Source organism: Fusarium mangiferae (genome assembly GCF_900044065.1).
Source record: "Fusarium mangiferae strain MRC7560 genome assembly, contig: FMAN_scaffold012, whole genome shotgun sequence".
NCBI classification, from domain to species: domain Eukaryota; kingdom Fungi; phylum Ascomycota; class Sordariomycetes; order Hypocreales; family Nectriaceae; genus Fusarium; species Fusarium mangiferae.
The window spans coordinates 138,366-165,858 of NW_024573932.1; the positions used below are offsets into that span (position 1 = coordinate 138,366).

Here is a 27,493-nt window from a genome sequence, read left to right on the forward strand (position 1 = left end):
ATTTTCAAAGGCCAGGCCTCATCATCTCATCTCATCTCATCTCATCATATCACATCACTTACTTGCTCGCTGACTCACTCAAACAAAGACATAGAAAACCCAATCGTACACGCTTCTTATTTTACTTTGACAACTCGAGGCCACAGAGCCAACTGGGTAAGGTACATGAGAGATAGCCGTCCTAGGTACATGTACATATATGTACGATTCCTGCCATCAAAACCGTCGAGACATCCACTTTTCCCGTCATGTACTTTTTATCGTTACTGACCCCCCCCCCCCCCCCCCCCCCAACCAGAGCTTCCAGCACATTCCGTGAACCTCGCTGTCGGGTGACATTCTCCTTGTTGAAGTTTGAATGCTCTTATGACACGTGTGTGCGAGCCAACGACGATCATTGCGTATCCTTTCAACCACCAATCGTTCTCGCGACTTCATATCCATCTGCGACCACGGCACTACCATGTGCAATTCGTGCCAATTCCTACCAATCCTTCACTATAAAGCAAGCAAAGCTTATAATACGCAAGCTTCCAATACCAATTGTGGCGATATTGGAGCTGCTGACAAGACAGCCACCAAACGCCCCTGACGCTAAAACTGACACATCATACGAATAACAAAGCCCAGAAACAAAATTTCGCAAGTAGAATCAAAGCATAGACTTTTGTGTATGATGCTCACATGAAGGATCTCATGGTGCCTAAAGCCATTGCTCGAGTTTGCTGTCAATCATAAACAAATATCGCTTCATGTTCTTCCCATGCATCTCAACGTGATTCGTTAATGCTGATACTCGGTTTGAAGGAAACAAAGCTGCAAAGATGCTCTTTTCCTACATCTGTTCTTACACATGTGCGTTTTGCTGGGGCATGATGGACCTCTCAGCCCGTGTTCGCATGAAGTTTGCATGAGATTCCAGGCATCGAGCTTTGAGTCGTGTCACTGGCCACACTGCAGCTTTATCAAGCATCAATGCAGTGATTCGGAGTAGCTTGGCAGCGTAGCCGTTGTGCCCACCAAAGTCCAGGTTGGCCTCCTGGCCGTTCATGCCATTGATAAGCTCCATGTTCATCTTCATCTCTGCTGATGATAGCACTTCTTGTACTTTGCCCAGCAGCTTTACATCTTCTTCCTCCAGAAGCATGATGGCAGGAACCTCGGAGAGATTGACTTGATCCTGACCAAGGATCCCCAAGTAGCAGCCAACACGATCCTGAAGCGTCGCAATCCACTCTGCAAGAACCTGGGCGCAGTCGAATGCACACATGGCAGACTGAAGAGGAAGTTCCCTACTTGTGAAGTCGGCAAAGGTCACACCGAGCTTATCCGACATGGCCAGGGAGTCGGCGGCATAGAAAGCTGCCTTCCGAAGATGCTTTTCCCTGCGAGATGTTGTGTGACTCGACATACTAGAGGACGCTGGCCGAAGAGGAAGTTTAGTATTGGACAAGTCCATCGATGACGTCTGTGTCGCAGGCGTTTCCACGAACCCCGAGCCATTGATTGAGTTGTCCGAAGGTTCGGCGCTTCCAGACTCAGAATTAGAGATCGGTGATTGCTCAGCATGCTGGACGATCTCATTTCCGCGAGAAAGCTCTTCAGCCATCCCGTCCCAGTCTCTTTGCCAAAATCTCTCTTTTGAGCGTGAAAGGTTGACAAAAAGCCTAATGTACGCCAAATCGAGCAGAGGTATCGCGTCAGCTGACAGAGGGCCTTGACCGAAAGGGTTGGGACGTTCTACACTGTGATGGGGGTTGCTCGCCCAGGCCGCTTGCCACGCCTTCAAGGCAGGCTCGATGTGCCGATGCATCTTTTCTGTCTCTTCATTTGTCCAGATTTTGTTGTGATGTCTTTGTCGTGTCTCCCAGATATAATTGTGCAGTGCGTTGATGAGTATCAGAGATCCGAATGTGCTGGGTCGAAGAGGTGCACTCATCGGGTCGCTTCCATCGGTGTCAAACTGTCCACCAAAAGAGAATTGATGCTGTTTCTCATTGACATGAAGGAGGTCACCCAATGCATCGTGAAACGTCATCCGGTTGTGGTTTGCAGCCTCGGCTCCACCGCGTGAGTGAAAGACTGCACTCGTCTCAGCCGAGAAGAACTCTTCATCGCAAGGGAGATCCAGGTAGATTTCTGAATTCGTCAATGCAGGTGTGTGGTTGTAGGCGGAAACCAAGAGGCTGGAAAGTATAAACACAGCGTATAAAGTTCGCTTCCGCTCTTCTCCAGACTTCCACCGCAGCCACTCTGCTTGATCGGGCTCCAGATTCGTGTTCCAGTTTCGGTCATCACTCATCTGAACATCCTGGCCGTCAGAGGCGTTGGTGCGATTGGGTCGCAAGAGGTCAGCTGCTTGTGCAAGGCTGACCAAGGCGGCGCAATGCGTCGAAGCAATGTCACTAGCAGTCTTGTCGCCACAGTTATGGCCATATACAACATTTAGGAGCATGGCTTGCACAAGCCACACGGGAGTGTGAGCGCCGCCGTCAATGCTATGGTCAGTTGGGGTACTTCGGCGAATATCTGCTTTTCGGACATCGGCTTTTCGACGTTCTTCAAGATAAAAAAAGATCATTTTCTTGGCCATTTCAAACAGCTCTCGGGATTGGGTAGTATCCATCTCGTAGAGCGCGCCGATAGCAGCCATGGACAATATCAGACAACCACTACCACCTACACCTGGACGACTATTGGCAGAGATGGGCATATCGAAGGACAAAGTAGGAAGATGAAGAAAAGGCAAATGGGGGTGGAAGTATGCTAGATAGGCACCGACATATCGCTGAAGGTCCTGAGTACTGGGCAGATTAGCTGCTTGGGACGAGGCGGCATTGCCGGCAGACTGGGAAAGTGGCGACTGAGGTGATCCTTGAGAAGTAAAAGAATGTTTACGACCCCCAAAGGGTAGGCACTGGGACAGGATGTTCACGATGGCATGCCGGGTAGCATCTGTAATGGTGGTCACTGGCGAAGCGCCGTGGTTACCCCCATTTAGAGAAGATGGCGTCTCCGGGCCGGCGTTGAAGCCAAGGGTCTGGTTAATGTTTTGGGTGCCGAGTCCCGTCACAACAGAGGGACTCAATGAGCTCAGCGAGGGTGGAGGCGTAGAGAAGTAAGGGTCATTCATCTTTTGAGTAGCTGGCTGAGGTGATAACGGTGCTCCGCTAAGGAGATCCGGAAAGACTGAGCCATTCATTTCCATCGCAAAAGGGTTCGGGGGCATCTGTGGAGGAGCCATCACAGATGTCGGCCACATGGTACTGGTCCCAGCCGGCGCGGGATGATTCGACCCATCCAACATAACATCGCTAATCCCACTCTGACTCGTCGTGCTGATTGCGGACGGACTCGATCCATCATCAATCACATTTTCGTTCGCAAATGACATCTGTTGCTCAAAACCAGTCAACCAGTCAACGGAGTCGTCGAACTGGGGGTTCGTAGACATGTCGTTCATCGAGTGCCCAAAGGGCGAGTTTTCCATGTTCATCACCTGTGGTGAGTCGCTGTAATGGAGATTGTTTGGGTTTACTGTCGTGGCTGTCCCAAGGAGCATGGTGTCGAACTCGAACTCGTTGAAGGACATCGGGGCCGTCCTGAGAGGGTTAACATAGTCGAGGTTACTAAAGGCTCCTGTCTCCAGCTTAGGGATGCCAGGATGCATAGCTCGTTGACCCATAGCAGCGGACATGCCACCATAGAGAGTATCCATGGTGTGCATTGGAAAGCCAGCGAGGCTAGGGTGTCTACTATGACCATGAACACCCCCACGAGCCACAGATGCATTGGCAGAGGCAGAGGCAGTGGCCATATTGAGAGCAATTGTGTCGATATGGCTAAGGGTGTTGGCTCGGGGTCGCATGGTGTTTGAGGCATTTGAAGCCGGAGCGGCAGCGGCAGCTGCGTTGGCTCCAGCGACGCTGTTCTTTCGGGCACGACTCTGACCAGGAGCGACACCGGTTGTGGACTCACGACGATTACGAGGACGGGATGACGGGGTCGACGTCTGATGCAGCTTTTGCTGGTGACGCAGCAGAAGGTCACGGCGGGCAAAGCATCTTGAGCACTCGGGACACTCAAAGGGTTTCTCCTTGGTGTGGGAGCGTTCGTGTCGCTTGAGATGTTCCAATCGGGCGAACGAACGCTGGCAAGTGGTGCAGATGTGAGGACGTGGTTTGTCCGTCTTTGCGGGAGGGAAATTATTAGCAGGCGCTTTTGTGTTGACTGTGATAGTAGATGCTACGAGTGTTAGCATGTATAAATCGAAGCTTTGTATCCAAGGTCCTATTGCGGTAACGGTGCGAGTCGAGTCGAGCTCAGAAATACGAGGGGCAATGCCGGCGAAGGCGGGATAGCTCACCAGTATCGTCAGTGGTGGAGGGCGCGGCGGTGCCTGCGGCGGCGGTGGTTGTCGGTGCGGGAGCGGTCATGGCGAGATTGGGACGCGAGACTCTAATGCCAGAGTCGTTTATCACCATGGCAGGTCTGATCGTTCAGATTCGCATTCGCGAGGGTCGAAGGACGAAGAATTTGGTTCTGTCGTGCTCGCAGAAGCAGAGAGTGTTTCTTCGCGGGGCACAAGGTTGGGCGAGAATTGAGTGCGATAGGATGAATGGCGGGGAGGTTTCGGTGGGCGGCGGGCGCGGTTCGTCACTCTTTGGTGGGGGGAGGGGAGATAAGTAAGGTAGGTAAATATAGAGAGAGGCGGAGAGGGAGATGTTTAGGTTGAATGAAATGAGCGTTCTATAAACGATGAGGGCATATTCTTCTGTTTGTATAGAGAGAAGAAAAAGTGAAGCAATTCTGATCGTCTTTTAGAACATACAGGCGAAGCAGCAACTGCTTGAGGAAAGTGAAAGAGAAAGAGAGTTGGAGGCACTGGCGGCAAGTGCAGTGGAAGAAGGAAGGTTGGCACCGAAAAAGGGCCCAGGCAAGGATACCTGAACCTGACGACGCAGGAGCAGCCCAGAGCGGGAGCACGGTGCCAGTGACACTGTGCACGCCTTGTTGAATCAGAATTGGCAAGGGACCTTGGACCTTTGGACCTTCCCTGTTCTTTTGCTCCTGGGGGTGTGGCTCCAGTTGCGTTGCGTTGCGTTTGCGTTGCCGTTATGGAGCACTAAGGTAGGCTAGACTAGGTTCCCTGGGGCGCATCAAGTTCCCGTAGTTCGCTCGGAGTAAAAAAGAAGAGAGACGAGACAGTCGGATTTGCAGATTGGATTGTATGAGTGGGAGAGATTTCGAGCGTTGCAGAGCAAAAGCAAATGAGATGGTGATTACGGGAATCCGGTCCTAAATACAGAGCTCCTCCAACCAGTTGTTTCTCGAGTGGACGTGTCATGAAAACCGAAGTCCACATTCCCGCATCTCAGCTGAGACTGTAAAGAGGCTCTTCTATCCACCTCATCATCCTCCTTTCAACTCAACCAATTGTTCAAATGTTAAAACTCTGATTCACGCCCGAAAGGCTGTCGCCAGTCGCCTCAACTGCGTCATCCTAAGACCTAGGTTCAGGCTGTATCGACCATCATCCAATGTGTTTACTTGCGCCAGTTGAGGCTCATAGATGCTCCAGTCGTGGATGGGTGGATACCTACGTGTACGACGTTAGTCGTCCTTCTTTTACCCTTCGTGCGTCTGCTTCGTGATGGTGGGATGCTTTGACTTCGCACCTTCTACGCCGTATGCCTTGTTTGATAGGAAGCTTCCTCATTGACTTTATGACCGCCTTCTCAGACTCTATGCTCAAAACTCTGGTGACAAAAAGGCACAGCAGCAACTCTATTCAGTGTAGATTTGTTACATCACGCGGCAAATGTGCTGTGAGTATGTACTTCCCGAGGCACGGCTAGATATGGAAGACTGGGCAAGCCGGTCAATTGACTGACTGGTCCGGCTTACAAGGGTTACCAGATATTCCAGGATCTATTGTTGAGTTTACCACCTCCAAATTCTACTTTTCAACTACTTTACTCCGTAGTGTTAAGGACTTTCTATCTAGAAGTCATAACTCTTTCCGACGTAGAGCTCAGGAACCTTCACATTGCAAAGCATGAATAGATACCCGAACTGCGCTGCCCAGCACCTTGCCGCGGCATTTGGCACTCTGCGCCAGTGTCCAAGGTACGTACGTACATCTGCAAACCACAATACAGTACAGTACAGACAACGAGGTACAGTAGGTGATGGCTGCGCCAGGGCTGAAAGTCCAACTGACCGAGTATGCACTGTGCATCCCCGGGCTGTAGGGACTGCATACGCATATTGGAGTTTGGAGTCGGGTGTACTCGAAATAGCTACTGGGGTGTGATGAATGACGATTATATTGCAGCATCCCGACTGCAGAACAACCAGCGCCTGCATGTAACGTTCGGATTTAATTCATGCGCTGAATTGAAAGGGACTCGGAGGGAGAAGAAAGGAAAGGAAAGACCCTTGAACGTTCTCCCGGGCTGTTTTTGAGGTCCAAGATACGAGTGGCCACGGCTTTTTAGATCCATCGGTAGCTCGCTTTGACACTGGAGCCGTCTCTACTAGCGTCATTGGCACGGCCTAACTTTGGTTCGAAACCTCCAAAAAAGATAATTAATATTTATCAAGGACCGTTTCCGGTCGATGCTTGCTTGTTCGTCTGTTTGTTATCTCTACCTTACCAACCTCGCTCTCTCCATAGTAACTATTGTTCGTATCCTGGCGCTTAATCTTGCTGGAACATGACGATGAGCCAGGTCTAGAAACACCAGCGTAGGATTGGCCCAGCAGCTCCTAGTCGCTGTCTACTCTGCAGAGCTCCCAATTAGGGAATCTCATTGTGTCTACAAGCCACGCCCAGAGGCAGCAACATCATTCAGATATGGAGCTTCTGCTGCTGTTATTGTTATGTATTCATTTCGCCCGATATGATGATGGCGAGATAAATGACGTTCGACTAACCGCCTGTTCCAGTTCTATTATGTTAAGCGCCCGCCAGTGTTGTGTTGTTGTTGAGATTCTGACGGGTCTCGTCCTCGTCTGCGGCTTTTATTAACCCGAAACTCCAGTAGAGCAACTCACGTCTAGGGATGGTGGCATGGCGTCTTTGAGAGGACGCCTTCCGTGACGCTTGTCAGAAATAGTCTGCTCTTACACGCGATGGAATGATCTCTCAGAGGCTGCCTCTGCTTATTCGACTCTTGGCTGCTTGGAGCCATAACGTGTTGGCGAGTAAGGAGATTATGACCCAATCCTGCAGCGTGTCTCTCTATTTGATACGATTTCTTGTTTTACGTTTTATGATTGCCTTCGGCAATAAGTCCGGAAGTGAATCACAACCTCCGCTAGGCTGATACGTTAGCAAGCATGAGCATCAAATTGGAAGTTATTCGGTCGTAATCAGTCGATCAATTGCCTCTATTCTCAAGCTCCCAGCTGATTGATTGCCCAAAGTCGTCGTACCGGGGCCTGGGCGGGCCCACCCCAATCAAATCGTCTGTGGCTCTTAGCGTCGATAGGGTCCTGGGTCTGTCTTCACTGTAGGGTCTGGGTATCTGCTACTGTGCGAAGGAGAATATCGCTCACGGCTCGGCCAACGACTACCCAGACGAGGGTGAGTGACTATGAGTGAGACTGACTTGACTTTAGATGGTGCGTTCTCATAACGAAATTGAACAACACAATAGAGTATCCGCATCTCGAGGTCATGTGTCTGCCACAAGAAAATGTGCCGTTGTTAGAGCCAATTGTAAGCCCAACGTGCGTTTCACGTACGTAGCTCGAGGTGAGGTGAGGTGTGTCTGCGGCCAAGCCCTAGACTCTCTCTGCCTATCAGACAGCAACAGCAAGACCCTCAATGATGATTGTCGCTTCTACGGAACTTTCTTTTTTTCCCTGGTGGAAACCGAGTGTCATTTGGCATTTGACTGATCGGCCTGTTCAGCCTCATCAGCGTTCTTCATTCCGTCCAGAACATTTGCCACTCTGGCCCTAGAACTTCTAGAGAATTGCCTTGTCTTGTCGTGTCCTGTGCGCGACTGGTGGTTTGGTCGTACAGAGGAGCAGTTACCACCGAGAAGGCGTTGTCGTGATCCACGAGCCCACTGTCTAGCCTGTTTCAAAAAGACCATGACCGCAATGCAATTCTCCCATCGCAGCAGAGCGTCCCTTACATTGGACAATCCAATTATTAGTAATACCTCGAGTTGTTCGAGACCTGATAAAGGCAGTCAGAGTCAGAATCAACCATCAAAAGGGCCGTGCGCAGACCCTTGGCCCTTACTGTCTCTGGCAGATACCTCGTTAGGGCACGGGGCCGCACGTTGTTGTGTCACACATGCAGTCCAAGGGCCGTGGATAAGGTATCTTTTCTCAGTGTTGACTATTACCAGCAAATCATCGAGAGGGATGCCACACTCAACTGTTGACCTGCCTGGCCCTGAGCGAGTTGAGTTGTTCTCTCCCACAAACTGCCGGGGATGGTCTCATCCGATGAGACGTCAAGAAAATGGACCAGACCAGACTAGAACGAGATGCCTCGATGCTTGCTACGCCCCGATCCACCTGCACGCAAGCCAAAGGGACCAGGTCTTGGTTCTGCATCAGACAAGCTCCAGCGAATCCAGTCACTGCGTTTGTCCAGGGGTTTTGCTGTACTGTAGCTAGGGTCGCTGCCAACCTTCCACCCACCGCGGGCTTGCGAGATCCATCCTATCCTGGGGGTGATGAGGCTACCTTACCAGACTCGACCGTACGTGTGTATGTATGTATGTACCGTATCTGTGCTACGTACTGCCTGTTCTAGTGCTGAAGCGAGTAGCGGGTACAGTGATAGGTAGACTGGCACTGCCGTCGACGGACCCTCGAGCGGTGCCAGACTATCCGAATCTTGTCTCGCAGCCCGAAACGGCGAATAATTCTCGCTCACCGCCAGATTGGATTGACAGCTTGAGTTCGGTGAAATGATGAGCGTCCGTCCATCCATCAAACGCCCGCCGCGGCAGAGAGACAAGCCATGCCCTGAGACGGGCTGCTAGCATCCATCGTTAGACGGGCTCTGGGTCTTGTTCTGGCGCAGAGCACGAATGGGGTTTCAATTGCAGAGAGCCCTTGATCCCTGTCCAACACACCACGAGCCATGTCGCTACTGCAGTCACAGGACCATCTTGCCACGCCGAACACAAGGAATGTGTGGCCTCCCATGCTCAACGGTATCGTTACCACACGGCTCTCAAGTCGCGCCAGATTCCAATGCTTCGCTCCAATTGATCAGCTAGTTCACCGAGGATCCAGGAACACGACCTTTTTGGACGCCTGCGAGTTTCTCTGCATTAGCCACGGACGTCGGGCACATGTATGTCCGCGGTGATCTTCTAGATAAGCACCAACATCGCTGACCAGACACCTTCTCTCTATTTGTGTACAGTACATGAGCACAGTAGCAAAATGGAACATTTCAAGTCATGCAGTTCATAGGTTCTCAGCCTCTTAATTCAACAAAGTCTTGGTGGATATGATTGATGCAAGCATGTCTCTAAAACATCCAATTCCTTCTCTTCACATGCTGGCTGGTTTAGATTAGCACGTCGCTATCACGAGGTTATCAGCTTGGCGGGTTGCGCCATAAGCACTTGAGGTGTCAACGGCTAGCGGTTAGGTTGACTCTGAGGCTCTTCACATTGAGTGAGATGAGATTCTCAGATGAAACGTCATGTCATCCACGCACTCCCAGAGCTTCTCCAACTCGCTATCTCTACTCCGTAGCCTGGTCTGCTTTGACTTGGTCTTTGCTCTGAGCACAGGCTCCCAGAGTGATCCTTGCCCCTGACCCAAGTCTACCCGCTGTACAGCCCCCCGAGATGTGCCAAGCATCACGGTGGGACTTAAGTGATCCTAAATCCCCAGGCTGCACGAATGCAGAATGCAGAATCCAGCATCAGATATGTGGTGCTGGTGCCTTGGACTCGAGTCCACTGCTGAGTCTCCGTCCAAGGTCCCACATCTGCTGCTACAGAGCCTTTATTGACGATGCCACTGCTCTTCTTTAACGTCTCGAGAGTTTCTTCCCGTCGACGCGGCGTGCTAACTAGCTAGCATCTTGAAGTGGAATCGGGCTAATCGGAAGAAATGTCAATGCATTACAGATGCAGATATGGTCCACTATCGAGGCAAGAACGCACAGTAACTACATATTTGGCAAATGAGGGCTGGATGCTCCAAATTGTAACCCTCTGTGGCACGGGACCAACACGTTAAGAGCTATCGAGGATCTGGTATCAGCAAGGCAGCATTGAACCAGTGAGGAATGATACCCCATTGCTGGTCTTGGAGTATTTGGTCCCAAAAGCTCAGTCTCTCCAAAGGGTCTCCAATCCATGATGGCCGGGGACTTTTTCTTGATTGAAACAGGATTTAGAATCTGAATCAGCCCTAACGAATTGGAGAAGGGACTGGGCACGCAGTGGTTCCCTTTCTCTTGTCGTCACCATACAGCATAAACGAGCCAGACACAAACAGACAAGGCCACACAGGACAGGCCTTGATCGAGGAATCCTACAACCCCAGAATCCTAAATCCAGAAAGAGGCATATCTCCATTCGATCCAAGGGTTGAGGAGGTCAGGTGCAGCCGTGGCCCACAGCTAGAGGCTCCTGCAATCCATTCGGGATTGGGATTGGGTGTTTGTCATTTCGAGGTCTCGAGTCCAAATGAGCGATGTCGGTGTTTTAAGGTACAAGACTGGGCCAGATTAAATCACCATGACGCTACTTCAGAGGGCCAAATAGCCAAGGAATGCCGCCATAGTGACGACTGAGCCCGTGTTCTGACGCTTTGTGTCGAGATTGATATCATCTCTCTGCGAGACAAGAGACACTTTCATCATCTTGCTTCAGAGATCGAATCGAAATTTGACAACGAAAAAGGTCTGCCACACCACGCGCTTATGCGTGTGAGACCAGCTTCTGGGATTGACCAACGAAGCCGCAGGCTACCCAATATTAGGCACATTGACCAATTCTTCCACGTTTTTAACCTCCCTTGAACGCCCTGAGTCTTGGTCTAGCTCCAACCCCTGCACGCCACTTTGTTCAACTTTTTCCGTACTCGCCAGTCGGACAATTGAGCCATTGAAACCAAGACATCGCCTATTGGGCCAAGTCATCTGAGATTTCAGCTCTGCAATTTCGCACAGTACTCGCTGGTGGTCTCTTCCCCCAGTCACCGTGCTCTCTAGCTACCCCAAATTCTGTTTAGCGGAGCCAAGCCCGGATCCCCCCCCCAGGCTCTCTCCGTTGATGGATACTGCACATACATATTGGATGGTTGGACGGATGGATCATGGAGAAGGAGGAGAATCTGGGGCCGGCCCCCGGACGTTGCGTTAGTTGGCAGGGTCCCTTGTAGTCCACGGCGCACACACCATCCTCCAGCATCCCATCCCTGACTTCCCCAGATTTTGCTGTTTGCGGCGGCGTCAGGCATGACAAGAGCTGGAAATGAAATGAAATGAGATGAGATGAGATGAAGAGCCCGAGATCAAATGGCTGATCTTTCAATAAAGTGAAGCTAACAAGCAGCACCTCCCTCGGCGCTCGTCAACGCCCGCCTTGACGCGTCCTCGGATGCTGCGGTTCTCTCAAGGCTGTCCCGTCCTTTGCCTGTCCCTGGAAGAACGACTAAGATTCGAGGCCACGAACCATACATAAGCTCTGGAGGTTACGCATGCAACCTCTTCATTGGCGACTAGACCTGAAGTCTCAGTGCTGCGAGGGTCCCGGTCGGATCACCAAGTAATTGGAGTGCGTGCTACTGTACGTTGGCTCTCGTGCAAGTTAGCAGCCATTAATCAGAGCTGACGGATAATCCCATTTGATTGTTATTGCCGTAATTGAGGCTCAGGAGGTCCCCGGAGCCACACTGAGCTAGCCTCGTAGCTAATCGAAAAGCAGAACAACTTGCGTTGTAAGAAGGCGCCTTGTTGGCGATCTGAGGATACCAGTGGATACCGATCGCCCCGTACTTGTCCGAAGAATACCGTAGGCGAAGCTCTGATGTTAACATTCTAGAGATCCAGAAGCTGACTTGATTCTTCCTTGTGGCGAGGAATACCTCGAACTAGTTTAGAGAAGTTCACAGACAGTGTCTACTACGTAGTGCGCTAAACACTCAGACTAACGAGTGCCATGGGGTTGGTAAGCTAAAAGAAGATTTCAATGGCAATAATGCCTGTTGAAGAGCAGAGCGAGCCAACGAGTCGCAAAGATTGTCGGATTGGATGGAGCGAGGCATAGTCTGATTCAGTTTAGCTGCATCATGGGAGTCCTCTCAAGTCATGGAATCGAAAGCACCATTCAAGAACTTGTTTGGTGCTGTACATCCGTCCGTACAAGGACCTCGGGAAGACGCAGGGGCTGGCACACACATGAGATATTTTGAGTTTGCCCACGAACGGCGGGCCTGTGGCGTTTTCCTGACCAGGAAGTTGGATGGTGATCCAATTCAAGTCCCTGCGAGTTATTTTTACCAGTAAAGACTTGATGACCCTGCAATTCAAGGGGAATCTTGACCTTTACACCGCGGCAGATAGCTCTCTGTAAGAGAAGTCAAGATCACTTTTGGATCTATCACGAATAGTTTAACCATAGTACGGCTCGTTTGTTAGCTCAGCACAGACAAACCAGCCAAGTCTGGGGGTAGGCCCGCCAGCGGAAAGGTTCCGTAGTGGTTAGAATCGGCGGTTGGAGGGTATCGTGGCCGAAGATGTAATCCAATGATACCTCAGCATCTGGAATTGCATGGTTAATCTTCGGCCCGGAAGACAATCCTGCAGCAAGAATCTTATCACATTCGACAATGCAACATACATACATAATGTTATGTTTCATCTGCCTACGTACTGTACGTAATGTTACAGCCAGCAAGCAGTCAACTAACTTGGCTTGCGCCCCGGTATATCCCAGGGAGCGGCTATGCATTCCTCTCTCGTTGAACTGGTCCCACTGCTTGTTCTGCAGGTCATCATCACATCAACTGATTGTTGGCTGTTTGTCCAGTTCAGTGGCGATGGTGGCGCCCACGAAGTTGACTACCTAACTAGAATAACAAGAAAAGCAGTAAAAAAAACTTGGTTCCAAGCGTGCGAATGCCCAAACTCGGACAAAGTCCTTTGGCTCATAGAGATCTACAGCCTACGTCGAGATGATCAGCAGGGTCCTGAACAACTCTGAGCGAATCACGTCCTGTTTAATACCTTTTTTCCCTACTGTTTTCTTTGGGGGTGGATATCGCTATGTCTTTTTGGGTGGTATAGTAGCATGACAGTTGAACAAACAATCACATTAGCGGTTTAGAGGAACCATCTCACAATTGCCGCAGCATCGGTCGGAGCTTTTTCGCTTTTTGCCTTTGTTGCTAGATTCTTGTTATGGTTGCTTAACAATTTCTGTTAACGACGATCTGCGATGCGACTTGACGTACGAGGACGATGTTTGGGGTTGCAATGAAGTGGTTGTCTACGTACGGCAAGAAGACCGGCACTTGTGTCTATTTGCCTCTTGAGAGAAGGCGTTTATGCTTAGACTGGAGTTCATGTTTCAACGAACTATTCTCAGCCATTCATGAACTCGTTTGTGGTTACACAGGGACTCGTTGTAGAATTAATCGCTCAACCGTGACCGGTCATCGGCCATACACGTTTGAGAACCGGACTGATTCTTGCTACCGTTTCGATAGCCCACTTTCACGGTGGGATCTAGAACTCGGCTGCGATGAGAAGGGGCCACTAGAATCCGCACAAGTGCATTATTAGTCGACGAGTACGCGCAGGAGTGGGACTGAACTGGACAGGACAGACAAGGCAACAGAATTAGAATGTCGACTCGGCTACGGTAAGGTATAATGCGCATCGATACGATATGATACTGTAGTACTGTACGGTAACGGTCGGTTGGTATGGTACGGTAGATTCAGCCGAACCTCTCTCGGACTAATCATCCGGTGAGTCACACTCTCTTTTGCCTATGCCTATTATCGGATGGGAACCTGTCATGCCTTGGATCGGTTGCTGTGATGCTCTGAACCTCCATGGAATCGGCTATGCACGTCAACGACCGCGGATTTTGAGTAGTAATAGCGTGGGGGTTCAAGTAAGCACTGTGATCAATTGACAAGAGATAAACATGACAGCAAATGTTGACCTGAACAGGTCAGTCAATCACTAATTGTTCGATTAAGCGCCAATTGCCATCCTTCTCAAGCTGATGGTGGGGGATCGAGAAACAGACACCCCTCCAGTTCGACACCGTCTCAAGTCAATCGAGGTCTTGCATAGCCTACGAATGCTAAAGACTGATGGTTGAACCTCCACTAAAGGTTTCACATCGTCTACACACATCTCTAAATACAGCTGCTGAATAGCTTCAGTTTATATCCCATCTCGCATATGGCCAGCATTTGCCCAGCCTTGTCCCCCGTCATCAACCAAGATTGCCTAGGGTTAGCTGAGCCAATGTGCTGTACAGCCATTGGCGGTAAAAGGCATACGTCATAGGCCTGTTCCAAGGCCAAGATGATGGTAAATCAGGCTGAGAGGACAAAGAATAGAGTTAAATTTTCAATCATCCTTTTGTTTCTTTGTGATTAGACTTTTCTGGGACAATACTTGTGATTCGTATCGTTTGCCTTTTTTGCCTCGTGTCTAAATAGCTTCAAGGAGGCGGGCTACTTGTTCTTGTGACACCACTTACACGACCCATACCGTACCACCAACTCACGTCTCACACAACCATGAAGAACCTCTTATTTCACCTTACCGCCCTCCTCGTCGGCTCAAGTCTCGCTGCAGATGTCACAATCACAGCTCCAGTATCCATCCCCTCCAATGAGCCTGAATACAAGGAAGGCAAATCCTTCACATCAGCCGTCCTCAACAGCACCAACTTCTATCGCGAAGAACACAACGCAACAGCACTAAAATGGAACAAAACACTCGAGGAGTTCGCAACAGACTACCTCGATGACAATGATGACTGCGACTTTGAGCATTCTGGTGGACCCTATGGTGAGAACCTGGCTATAGGTTATCCCAATGTGACCGCAAGCATTGAAGCTTGGGGTGATGAGCGAGATGAGTACAATTTCGACAAGGCCAAGTTTAGCAAGAAGACGGGACACTTCACGCAGCTTGTGTGGAAGGAAACTACGACTGTTGGATGCGGAAGAAAGCTTTGCGGCGAACGAGGCTGGTTTCTCGTTTGTGAGTACTGGCCCAGGGGCAATGTCGAGGGCCAATTCAAGGAGGAGGTTTCAAAGGAGGAGGGCGGTGCATTTAGTACAAGACCTGGTCTTGGGCTCGCTCTGGCTTTATTTATTGGGTATATGCTTGTTTTTGTATAGACATGCCATGTTGAATTTCCAGCGTTGAATAAGCGTACGAGATATCTGATGAATGACGGGACTCATGCTGGGCATGAGCTATGTTGGCTACTTGACGACAATCCCCATTATCTCATTACAGAGTGACATATTTTTTGATCTTATATATACCATCTCGTTCTATACACTTTTGGCTGGCTAGTAGTGTCTCGATCTATTCATGGTGTTCTTTCCGTCATCAGTCCATGATGAAACTGTGACTTGATGGTGTACCAAAATCTATCAAGATGCTTTGTTTCGCTACAAGAGATTTATATTTGCTGGATATCGCCTTCACAGGTTCGAGGACCGATTTTGTAACCCTGAAAGAAGCCACACGATATGACCACGTTGCCTCGAGCAGGCGGCTTGTTTACCATAGGTGAACAATGTATAGTCATGCTGGGTAACTTCATTGCTGACTTGCCTGTCTGTGGATTACATTTTTCGATACTATTCTCTTACTGATCCTTATATTTATCAAGATGATTTGTGAAACAAGGCACTACTCGCGTTCTCGAACGACGATGGGCAGATCGTTGTAGGCAAGGACATCACAGCATTCTCATCGCATCTCTTGGCTCTTCTTTTATGATACCTCGAGGTTTGGCTCCTGGCGATCTGCCTTACAGCTTCTGGTAGCCATCGTGTCTGTTGTGAATAGTCTCAACTTCAGCTTTGACGGTAATCACATTCTCACAGGGCCTGACTTGTCTGCTCCGCATCTTGCTCAAAACCTCGGATTCGAATTCATCAAATGTGTATCACAGAGCTTTATTAATACCAGCGCTTTTGTAACCACACGCTGTCATGCCCAATTATGTCCTCTCTCTATTGTTCGACTTGCCCTCGGAATCCCCCCTTCCAAGTATGAAAGGTGGTCAACTATACAGATAGCTTTCTAGGAATCGGGGGCTCAATATGACTACCCGAACTTTTCGCTGGCAATCCTTTCTGGAGATACTTTCCTGTACACGACCAAAGCCTAGAATCTCCCGTGGCCATACAAACTTTATGTATGGAGCCATAATATATGCCCCATGGCAGGAGATAGAGGGAGGTATAGGGGCGGCCCACGCAAGCTATGCTTGGGTCGAGACATCGTACGGCGCCCTTGCTAACATTTCCTGGCACGTGCTGAACAGTGCTGGCAGGCGCCGTTCGGCTTTGATGAGTCGCAAAGGTTTTCGATGTTCGTCTTGGTTGTGCTTGATGAATCTTTGCCAAGAGGCTGGGACACAGAGTGTGATGATTTCAGCGTGTAGTTCGCGTGGGAGTCGAAAGAAGAGAGATTGACTCTGTTGATCTCTGAGCTTTGCAAAGTGGAAGTTCATGTTTGAGGAGTAGATAGTGAGCTGCGAAATGATGTAGTGGATTTGAAGGAATGACCGAGATGATGATGAGAATTTTGGTATCGAATGTGTTGTTGTTTTGTAGGTTGAGGTCGAGGCCAGCAGAGACCGGATGCTGGGTCGTCAACACTATCAGTAAGGTATCGCTCTTTCTCCCCTCCTACTCAATTTGCATGCATTACATTGCGATATCCAACTGGCTTTAGAGGGGCATCGTATATTTTAGCAGGTAGTATAGACCAGAATAGGTAGTCCGTCATTGCCCAACCGACCTAAGTGACTGACTTCTTTCTGCAACGAGCTTGCCTCTCCTGCTCCATCCAAATATGGGAGTATCTGTATCAAGGGTTAAATTAGTACCTACCTAAGTAAGATACCTGGGTAAGGGAGCAGCTGGCAACCATCTCATCTTTCAAGTGGCCATACGGGAGATGCCAAGATTGTTTCAGTTGTTTCTTGTGAAATAATACTTCGGTGGCTTGTTCTTTAAGGTACTAGGTATTTAAGATATAACTCTCTGTATACGTTGTGATCCAATTGCGAGTTCTTTTGACTAGCATAGGTTATAATCATATACAGAACTGAATACACTAATACTAAAGAGCACTGTCAGTTTTATGAATTGGTAGGTCCCCTGTATCCTCTTGAAATCTATTTCTTCTCCCTCAGTCATTGTGATGTGTGTTTGTAATGTAAGAGGCAATACAAAATAAAACTTGAGTAGAGAACCAATCCCTATTTAATCTAAACAAAACACATACTAGAAATATTGATTTGAGTATTTCAACACAAGGACAAAAGTAATTTGCAGGATATAAATGATCCGGCCAGAATGCCAGTCTCCCTATGTTGACCTACCTACCCGGGAGATTCATTGATATCGCGGATAAACATTACCCCACCTCCGCCGAGATTTTGGGTTGGTGTTTAGAGCTTCCACTTCGATCTTGCGACAACAGACTCGCGGTGATCAAACAATCGAACCTCTCTACCTCCCATTCCAACCCCGATCCTCGGCGCAAGAGCACCCTCAACCAGTTTCTCGATACTTTGCGCTATCCCTCACAAAATGACTGGTCGTGGTGGTGGCGGTGGTCGCCGTCTTATGCTGCCTCCCATGTAAGACTTGAGCTCCCCTCTGCGACGCGATCGCATGGTTTCTGGATATTTGAGGCATTGTTCTAATCGTTCTGTAGCAAGTATATCTTCGAGCTTCTCCGAGAAGTAAGTCTTGTCTCTACGCGCGCTACCGATCGCTTTTACGCTTGACCGCTGGGTGGACCTCGAAAACACAAATTGCACCGAGGCTGCCCCGGACGATGTCGATATCGCAAAAGCTGAACAACTTAATGATCTTTATGTGGTGCTTGTTGCTTTATTGTTTCTTGGGACAGCTGTGGTTGAATCGGGGCTGCCTTGTCGGACACCACTGTCCCGAACCCTCGCGAACAGACTGGAGACAACAATAGCACCCCATTTCCCCGCAAGGAACCGAGGGTCATGATAATTTTTTGTTTCGAGTCCGCGACGGCGAGCTGAAAGAACTCGGAAATATCTTTGGACTTTGCTAACAATCGCAGCACGCCACAGTCAGCATCTGGCTGTACGAGCAGCTCTCCATCCGTATTGAAGGCAAGATCAGAGTCAGTACATGTCGAACTGTGTTGAAGAATGACTACTGACTATCGACAGGGATTCGACGAGTTCATGAATCTAGTCATCGATGAAGCCGTGGAGGTCAAGCAGGTCACTAAGACTAACGAGAAGGAGACCAGGAGACCTCTTGGTACGTCCCTTGAATCTGCCAGTTTTGAAGCCAACTAACAGCTCCCAGGTCAAATAATGTTGAAGGGAGACAACGTCTCATTAATCCAAAACGTCTCGAAATAAACAGCCTTGTAATGGAATCTGGACTTGGAGTCGGTGGAAACAAGAACGAATACACAAACCCGCCTGGCCGAATTGATGGCCAACGAGGCACTTTCTAGTCTTGGCGCTCAGTATCTCTTGAGTATGCCACTGCAAATGGGTTGAATGGCGCGGAGAAAGAAGACTTGGCCTGACCATAGAATTGTTTGTCTTGCAAAAAGGACACTTGTGGACCAATAAACATTATACGCGTTTCATCTTTCCGCCGTGGCAAACACGATGCTTTGTAAGGTATTCACACCTCTTGAACGGTGGGTGTCAAGGATATCTTGGAGTCTTGGATGGAGCGGTCATCTGGTGAACGATGCTAACTGCACATGCGTTGACTCCACCTTACTAATGGCACTTCTTATTCTTCTTAGGTAGATGTGGAGGCCTGACGGACTTGGCGACGACACAGGATTGATATGTCTACATTCAAAAAGATCTTACAGTGCTCCAGCTTGGATCCATGCGAGCTGATGAGACGACACCGTTTGACATAATTACACTACTTCGAGCTGTTGTTTCTATTAGAGCCTGATGAATTTCTCGCAGTCTCATCGGTCTTGTAAGGACTCTTGACTCACATATGCGTTGATTATTGCAATGTCGTAACAACTGCGAAAGGCAGCTGCTCATCCATGTAGCTATCGTAACACCTCAAACGTGATGTCTATCTCCATCACCAGCCCTGTCACATTACAATCCCCGACTGGCAATTTCCAAAGTCGTCCTTCCCTTGCCCCCCACGGTACGAAGAAGGTGTTGGTCGTAGCCTCTCTTCTTTGACACTCTCACCTCATGCATACATGGGTCAGTTATCACACTGTTGGTTCCGAATGAAGATGGTGGTGTTAGAGAATCATGCAACAGTTCTACGGTATCAGCCGTCATCCTTGTTTGGAGAGGGGTAATATACGCAGCTTCAGCTTCCCCGCCATTGTCGCATGATTCGAAACCAATAGGATGTCGGCTTTGGTGTAAGTGTCAGTTGCGGCTGCATAACAGTTTCGTAAAGTGTGACCAACCGCAAAGAGCGAGGCTTGGGAGCTAGCACACTACATGTCAAAGGCTGTGGCCGCGAACCCAAATGGAAGGATTCTGGGCGTTTTCAGTTGATTGATGCTCAATCGTACCCTGCCTTGCGTAAACCGGACCGCCTTTGTTTCATTAAATTATACCTAGAACAGCAGATTCACCGAGTCCATGCAGTTAATTGTGGTCTCCACTTGCTATCAAGACCTACTGCCCAGCACCGTACCTTTCAAGCCAACCCAGTGCAGCGTCTCACTAATGAATGTCACCAAAGCTACACTGGTGAGGTAATGACTCGGTGCAAAACACACCGCACACCGATCAAGAAAGATGGCAACGCTGTTTATTGGACCAGCCATTCAGTTACATTGAGCTCAAACTTTGGCAAAGGATGGTAGTCTAGAAGAAGCCGAAGCTCCTCGTCATGATCAGATGAGGCTTGCCTAGACCATATTCTATGCCTCAGGAGGCGCCCTTCCCCTCATATCGACTACCAGATCTTGGCCAGGGGAGTCTGGACCCTGGATATCGGGTTTCTGTGTAACGGCCTGTCGGACGTCCTCTTGGGGTTCGCGACAAAGCGGCCTTTATTACCGTGTGATGCCATGTGCATTTGAGATTAAAATACTTCTCAAAAATCAAGTGAAGCTTCATTGAGCACATTTGATTCGGGCACTGTACATGTTATTAAAGACATGGAAGAGCTTGTTGAAGATGATTGACGTCTGTGGAATTCCTTAACAATATGCACCCCGGATTTTCTTCCCCGCATCTTCAGTGGGGAGTGGATCCCAACTTGGAAAGCCTGCTTCTTAAAGCAATATTGGATAGATGTTGGGTTGTGCGGCACATGGTTATTCATGAATTATTATAGGACCGAAGTAAAGCACCATCAGGCAGTCTTGGTATCGTTTTCAAATGTGCAGTTGTTACCGTGAGTCAACCTGGCACCCGTAACTCAGCACGGTTGGGTTAGGTTATAAAATCGAGTTTAGATGATGAAAGCGGGGTGACCTGGGAAACCGACTACCTGGAAAAGACAGTGTCTTCGAGGCTGAAGTTCTATCTATACGTAACTTAGCTAATGTAGTCGCCTCGATTAAGTGTATGCTAGTCTCATGATCGTCTAAACTTGGCTCGAGTTGGGCTAACCCTAGGCTTGCAATCGTTCAAACATTTACGCAAGCATCTAATTTGGCATTACTTGATTAAGCTTGCCACAGACTATGATAGGATATCGCCAGTATTATGCATGCATAGGTCTGTGAAGGGCATGCTGAAAGACTGATAGTGCTCTCTGCTCGTGGCCACATGTACGAAGTGAAGCTGACTTGCCATACCCCTTATACATGAGTTATAGAAAAGCCTGGGGCACTGTATTTCGTCTGATACAATACAGTAGGAAGCGTTGAGTTAGTGACATATATTGCACTCCTTGTGTCGTTTGGTTTCAAGACCTCTGGCATCGAAGTTGAAGTTGGTGAGGCTCTACAGGCCCATCATTAAGAGTGGATCACCGCGCTAACTGAAACGCCATAGCGGAAATCCGCGGCTGAAGCACCACAACTTGAATAAAAGTCCAGCGCTGTCGTCCAAGATCTGTAATAACGGTAATAACCTACATATGTTAGGGCCTGGGCTACACGATAGGCGAGCGGGCGTGGAGACTCTGGCAACCTTGAAAGAGGAGTCGGGGAACCGGTGTGTGGAGTGTTGCACTCTGGGCTTTTTGCTTGGGAGCCTAGAGGGTTTATGGATGCATAGCGTTGCAAGCAAATGTTTTAGTGATGGAAAGCAGGAGGATGACGAGAGTTCCATTTTTTGCTGGGATCGAAAAAAAAGTTGATCCCTGCTTGGTTGGGGCTTATCGAATGTTTAGGTCATATCAGGGGTTGCTAAAAGACTTGAGCGATTGGTTGTTGAGTCGCACGCGACATGCAAAAGCGAATCCCCTTGTGGATGGTTATGGACAGGGTGTCTAGAGGTTGGTTGTTGCTTTTTTGTAGTTTTGCTTTTTTTCTGTGACAACCTGGTAAAATATCTTTAACTCTGATTGTTGGTCCGGGGTAGAGAACAAAGGGTCCTCTTGATTGACGAGATTGGCCAACATGAGGTTCAAATGGCCATCTCCCAAACCTCCCCTATCCCGTTCGATCTTGAGCTAACGCTTCCTTCGCCCATTTGCCTTCGTAAATAGGTAGTCTAGTAGTAAAGCTCAAGCACAGTCTCGGCTCCCACCCCTTTCTCTTTAGCTGAATCCTGTGGGCCCAGATGGACTTGGCTACTGAGACAAAGAGCAGCAACTAGATCCCAAAGAGGAATAGACCAGCTTCATGGGTTGGAAGATCCCCCAAGGCGGAGTTATCCTTCCAGCCGTTTCTGGTTGTGTTCGAGCGTTGAGCACTCAAGAGTGAGGACGGATCCTATTCCGAAGGTCCCGGGAGGTAGGTACGGTATGGCACTGAACTTTTGGTTGGCTAGGGCTACCACTACGGCGCCGAGGTGAGTGCTGTGTCCCAGAAAACGGGAATAGTTGCAGGTCGAGACAGGGTTTTTTTTGCTCTCGAGTCAAAGGCTACGAGTCAGCGAAAAGCAGTTATGTACCACGGCATATTTTGATATACCCTTGGCGTGTTGGAATGGTTTCTCCCGGGAGGCCTTGACTCTGGAAGAGTTCCTTGAAGAAATGAGCGACTGCTGCTTGCTGCAGGTGCCGTGTCATTTTCGCATCCGAGGGTGATCCCAGGTCGAATGGCCGTTCTCAACGATCTAGAGCTTAAATGGCTTAGTCGGGTGCGGGGAGAGTGAAACCTCGTTCGGAAAAGCGGAGCCCGACCACTGTCCTTCACACTTCAGGGCCTGTCCAGGCATAAGATGTGCTACCAGGTCAGCACTCTAGTGGCCCCAGAGGTGTTGACGGCCCGCTGTAAAGCACATTCCACTGAATTGAGCTGGTAATGGACATTCCTCTTGTATTGGTCCTGTCGGGTTCCGGTCTACTGCCCGGCCTGACCTTGGCCCCGATGACTGGGCTGGAACTCAGTGCTAAGCAGCCCCATCCCAGCCCAGCACAGCACGCCCCAAGCATCAGCACAAGCATCAGCATCAGCGCGGGGCTTCGCGGCAAATCTCATTCATCAGGGCAGGTAGGTCCATTTTTGGGCCCATTCCCCAAGCTTCTTTCCACCTCAGTCTCATCTCAATCTCATAACCTCCCACTAACATTCATCCTGAAGCAAATATTCTTCATTTTGGTTTAATCTTTTGCCATATCCAACAAGTTATTCGCCTATTTCACGATATATTCGTCGCTATACGTTTGTCGCGACGTGACTCTGAACCTCCGATCCTTCGGACCCGGTCCCCCGCGGCCACACTCATCGCATTTTAACTCGCCTTCACTCACAATGAGACGCCAGAACCGTTCGTGCGACCAGTGTCGCAAAGCCAAGCGGGCATGCGATGCGCCTTCGCTATGGGACATTCAGAGAAACTCGGAGAGGCTTCGAAACGGTGGTGACAGCACCAGCGGTACCTCTCTTGCTGAGGAGCATCTTGGTGAGTTGGTTTGCTCTCCCCAATCCTCCTCCTCCCCCTCCCGCGCCTTTTTCCCGACCTCGACGACGCTAACCGAGGGGCCAATGAAACCACAGATGAGATTGATTCCAGAGCTCTACGATGTTCATACTGCCTTCGTACTCGCAAACAATGCACCTTTCATTGGGTTCGCGCTCAACTACAGACTGGCCCTGCTGCCACAAGCTCAAATATCAACAACGAAGTACCTGCTCAGAATGGCGCACCTCGCCGCGTCCCCGATCAGTCGCGCACAAAGGCCAAGCGTCAACGTCCGCGCCCTCAGCAGCAGCAACCAGGACCTTCGCCGACTCAAGCCCCTCTACCAACGAACCAAACGCTTGATGTTAATGCAACTGCCTTGCTGGATATGTTGCAGGCACCTCCCACGGCACACGACTTGTCATGCTGGGGGCCAATGGATACAACTGGGTTCGCCAACTTCTCTGCTTTTCCTCACACAACTTTCGATACCATGCCTGTGAACGGCGTCTTCGATCCGACTGCTTTCGATGCTGGCCTTCATAACAGTGTCCTGCAGAGTCTCGAACCTCATTCGACACCAGCACACCCACATCCCATGGATCTTACACCTTCCACAGATCTTTCCGGTCACGGATTGCATTCACGACATCAAACTGCAGAGGAGGAGAATGGAGATAATGGGTGGCCTCTTTTCCAAACTCATTCAGTTGGCAGCGATGTTCCGTTCCAACCTTCACCTTCTGGTTCCAACTCATACGAAAGCGACATCTCTTCTCGGTCTCTCAGTGTGCGCCACTACCCAGAAAGTATAGCAAGAAGCTACAGCACTTCCATTTCGCCTTTCTCAGTGACACACAATATGATGACCAAGACAAACAACAACCTGATCTCGGATAACTTAATGAGGATATACCATGATGTTTTGGAGCACGCCCTGTCTTGCTGGCTGTCAGAGGAGACATGTCCCTATAAACCCAATACCATCACTCGGCCATCCAACAACGGTGTGAGTTGGCTGGCATCTCATTTTGAGGGTCTCAGCGTTGGTCAGCCAAAACAGCAAGACAATAGAATTTACCGACGTGTCATTCAGCTCGACAAACAAGCACAAAATACGAAACTGATCCGACTCAGTAAATCGGAGGACCGAGCTGCTTCGAAGGCTTTGCATTTGGCTATCATGGCATTTGCTACCCAATGGGCGCAAGGCAGTCAACGTGAACGAGACAGGTTTCCCCAGAACTTGACGCAAATGGACAGCATGAGATCGGAGTTTGACGATATTAACGAGGACTTCGACCGCACACTTCAAAGGACTTTTTGGGCCCAGGCCAAGCGGGCCTTGCAGGACTGCTCAGATATGGAATGTTTCCGTGTGGTTTGTGCTGACTTGATCATGGGACTAGCACAGAAGCCGAGAGATGAGGAGGATAACAACAACGATATGCCGTTTGGCATGGGCAACTTCAGCGATAGTCCCATCGCTTCGGGTGAAGGGTCGATTGCATCTCAGCTGAGCGAAATTATTGCCGCGGAAGGACCACCAGTATTTATGGAGCGAGCAGCAAGAAAGATGCATGCTCTCAAGTTTCAGTACGAAGCTCGCGAAACAGGCGTGCTGGATGCTAGTGGAAGTTCTTTGGGCTTGGAGAAGGCTACATCTGCGGAGTCTCTAAGTGAGGAGGACAAGGGGACTATTGGTCTTGTCTACTGGATGACAGTCATGTTCGACACCGTATCTTCGTCCATGAACGGCCGGCCTGTGGTGGTTTCAGATGAGGAGTGCCACCATGACCCGACTTATCCCGACCATCCAGAACACGAATCCTACAATATTGAGTATCGACCGCAGGACGCCAGATGGTGGGCAGAATTATTTGTCCGCGAAAACAAGGAGGGTGTGCTTCGTTGGCCCTGTTCATACGATGCTGCATCCAAGGGTGTCGTCACTGCAGCTCCGATCAAGGTCATTCTCTTCCGACATGTCTCGTACCTCCAGAACACAGTCAGAAGTCGATACCGAGGCGAACCTGTCGAGAAGGTCATTTCGAATGCCATGGCTGTGTACAAGCACTGGAACGTGAGCTACGGTGCCTTCTTCAGGGATCTGGTCGAGCAATACGACAGTGTCCCAACACTCATTCAGAGCTGGTTTGTGTGTGTGGTGGCTCATTTCCACTGTGCTGCTCTCCTACTCGCGGATCTGATTGAGCTTGTGGATGAAAATAAGTTGGGTCTGGATTACTCGACTCAAGTGCGACAGGCAGCCAACGTAGTTGTTTCACTGCGAAGGGATAGCGCAGCTATTTTGTCGGATCTCGCACGAGTTTCGACACGCCCTCGAGCCGGTGATGTTCCTGGCACGGGTATTTCGGACCTGCATTTCGCAGTTGTCGAGGGCTCTATCCTGACAGAGCCTTGGACCATGATCCTCATCAGGGCATTTACTAAGGCGGCAATTCTTCTACTCACTGAAGTCGAGGAGAATGTGCGACATGAACATGCGCCACTGGAGGCCCCTGGCGTCATGAACCTGGTCCGCCGATGCGAGGACTGCACCAAGGCACTCTGGTGCCTGGGCAAGAAGTCGGATATGGCTCGCAATATTGCTAGCATCTTGTCTTCGGCACTGGGACCTTATATGATCCCAACGACCATGTCACATATGCCCATTTCATCTGTCGAGCCGGTTATGGTGTAAAGTCTGGCAGACATGTCTTTTTGTGTACTAATTTGAAGAGCGTTTAATGGATCTGGATATTGGGAGAGAATCAGCATAATCAGCGAAACGAACGAAAGAAGTCCATACTGTACATGTATTTATGGGAAAGCATAGGAGCGAAACAGTCATTATCGTTGATGAGGCGTTTCTGTAGGGAGATTCAGTATAGTCTGTGCCTGTATGTCATCGATGTCAAATTGTTTGAAGCATTACATACGGAGGCTCTGTGATTCTGATTAAAGAATTGTCTATTCGTTGTGACCGTCCTTTAGGAGCTCCAAAGAGTAGATACAACTGGCCACGTTGTTCTCGTCAATGCGAACCGTGCTATACTAAGGTCCGGCCTCGATGTACGATTCTTTTCCTCAAACGCGCACAAAAATAACGAAATCCTGCGGTTGTATTAAGCTCAGACATCTCGCATGCTGTCTCAACCTTGCCTTAATTTGCATCACCTAAGGCCCAAGATGCAATGTAACAACGTTCGTAGGACCCAGTAACGCAGCATGTTTCCCGATATGGAATATCGTCAGACGAGTTAATATTCCTATTGGCTAAACTGGCTCGCCTTGTTTGACCACACATCTTGAATCGGAGAGACACGAAAGTTTCAAGAGCCCTATGTGCCCTTGTCGATCAATAAACAAGACGAGACCTCATACAAGTTAAAGTTACTCTGGACAACGGACTTTGTTTTTCAATATTGCTGAGGCATGTGGCTCGATGAGGAGCGATATGTTCTGTTAAGAAACGGTATATATACTCTCATTATCATATATAGATCAGCCAATACCTAAATTATAGTGACTCCAATCCTCGAATAAACTAAGAACCAAAGTACATTAACAGTGGTGTTTTAATTTGAGATCGCTGAGGTGTCCCTATGTGCTTGTGCTCTCAAAGTACTAGAGGCAATTCATGACCTTACTGGACTTCCAGCCGGCCCTAACCTCTCTAATTGCCTCAATGTCAAGAAGAACTGAGAGAGCCTCACAACCTGGTCAGTATAGTAGTTGTACACTTGCAGACGCACCTATCAATATGGGCTGGTCTGCTCATATCTATTCCAGTCTTATAGGCACCCGTGGACTGACAGATTACATATCACTATGACGGCGACTAGTTAGATACCAATCTTGTAGTGGGATGCCGAATCATTCGAGGCTTCGATGATGAATTGGAGTGCTCTATCAGTCGGTGCTTTAACTTTACCTCGAAGATCTCAGACGGAATGACATACGTGATAATGAATCAAAATCCACCCGGGGATATTTCCAGTGTATTACATGTTGTGCTGTTTTCGAAGGCTTTGGGTAGATGGGAATCTGACGAGGAGACTCAATTTCTGTCAAGAGATAGAAAGTCCATACTGTATCACATATGAATGTGTCCTTGTTTTCACTCAAAACGGGCACACGGGGTCCTGCTCCAAAAATGGCGATGTTATCTCTTAATATCCTGGTAGTTTTTCCTAATGGTATCACTTTCACTCATAAGAGACTTGTTCCTATTTTATGCCAAG

General features: G+C 49.2%; 4 protein-coding genes across 4 annotated transcripts; 3 read left to right on the forward strand and 1 right to left on the reverse strand.

Annotated features, from left to right (window-relative positions):
* Positions 1–847: 847 nt before the first annotated feature.
* FMAN_07804 (uncharacterized protein) lies at positions 848–4,436 on the reverse strand (the record flags this gene model as incomplete). The annotated part of the gene is made up of 2 exons (XM_041821203.1): positions 848–4,245; positions 4,367–4,436. 2 exons carry the CDS (start codon positions 4,434–4,436, stop codon positions 848–850), a joined length of 3,468 nt encoding a protein of 1,155 aa, XP_041687006.1.
* Positions 4,437–14,763: 10,327 nt separating this feature from the next.
* FMAN_07805 (related to the plant PR-1 class of pathogen related proteins) lies at positions 14,764–15,372 on the forward strand (the record flags this gene model as incomplete). Its single annotated transcript, XM_041821204.1, has 1 exon — positions 14,764–15,372. The coding sequence occupies one exon, from the start codon at positions 14,764–14,766 to the stop codon at positions 15,370–15,372; it is 609 nt and encodes a 202-aa protein (XP_041687007.1).
* A 2,439-nt stretch (positions 15,373–17,811) lies between these two features.
* Positions 17,812–18,632, forward strand: FMAN_07806 (putative small nuclear ribonucleoprotein E; the record flags this gene model as incomplete). Its single annotated transcript, XM_041821205.1, has 5 exons — positions 17,812–17,861; positions 17,939–17,966; positions 18,323–18,385; positions 18,435–18,528; positions 18,577–18,632. The coding sequence occupies 5 exons, from the start codon at positions 17,812–17,814 to the stop codon at positions 18,630–18,632; spliced, it is 291 nt and encodes a 96-aa protein (XP_041687008.1).
* Positions 18,633–23,095: 4,463 nt separating this feature from the next.
* Positions 23,096–26,029, forward strand: FMAN_07807 (uncharacterized protein; the record flags this gene model as incomplete). The annotated part of the gene is made up of 3 exons (XM_041821206.1): positions 23,096–23,246; positions 23,342–25,944; positions 25,991–26,029. 3 exons carry the CDS (start codon positions 23,096–23,098, stop codon positions 26,027–26,029), a joined length of 2,793 nt encoding a protein of 930 aa, XP_041687009.1.
* Positions 26,030–27,493: the final 1,464 nt, after the last annotated feature.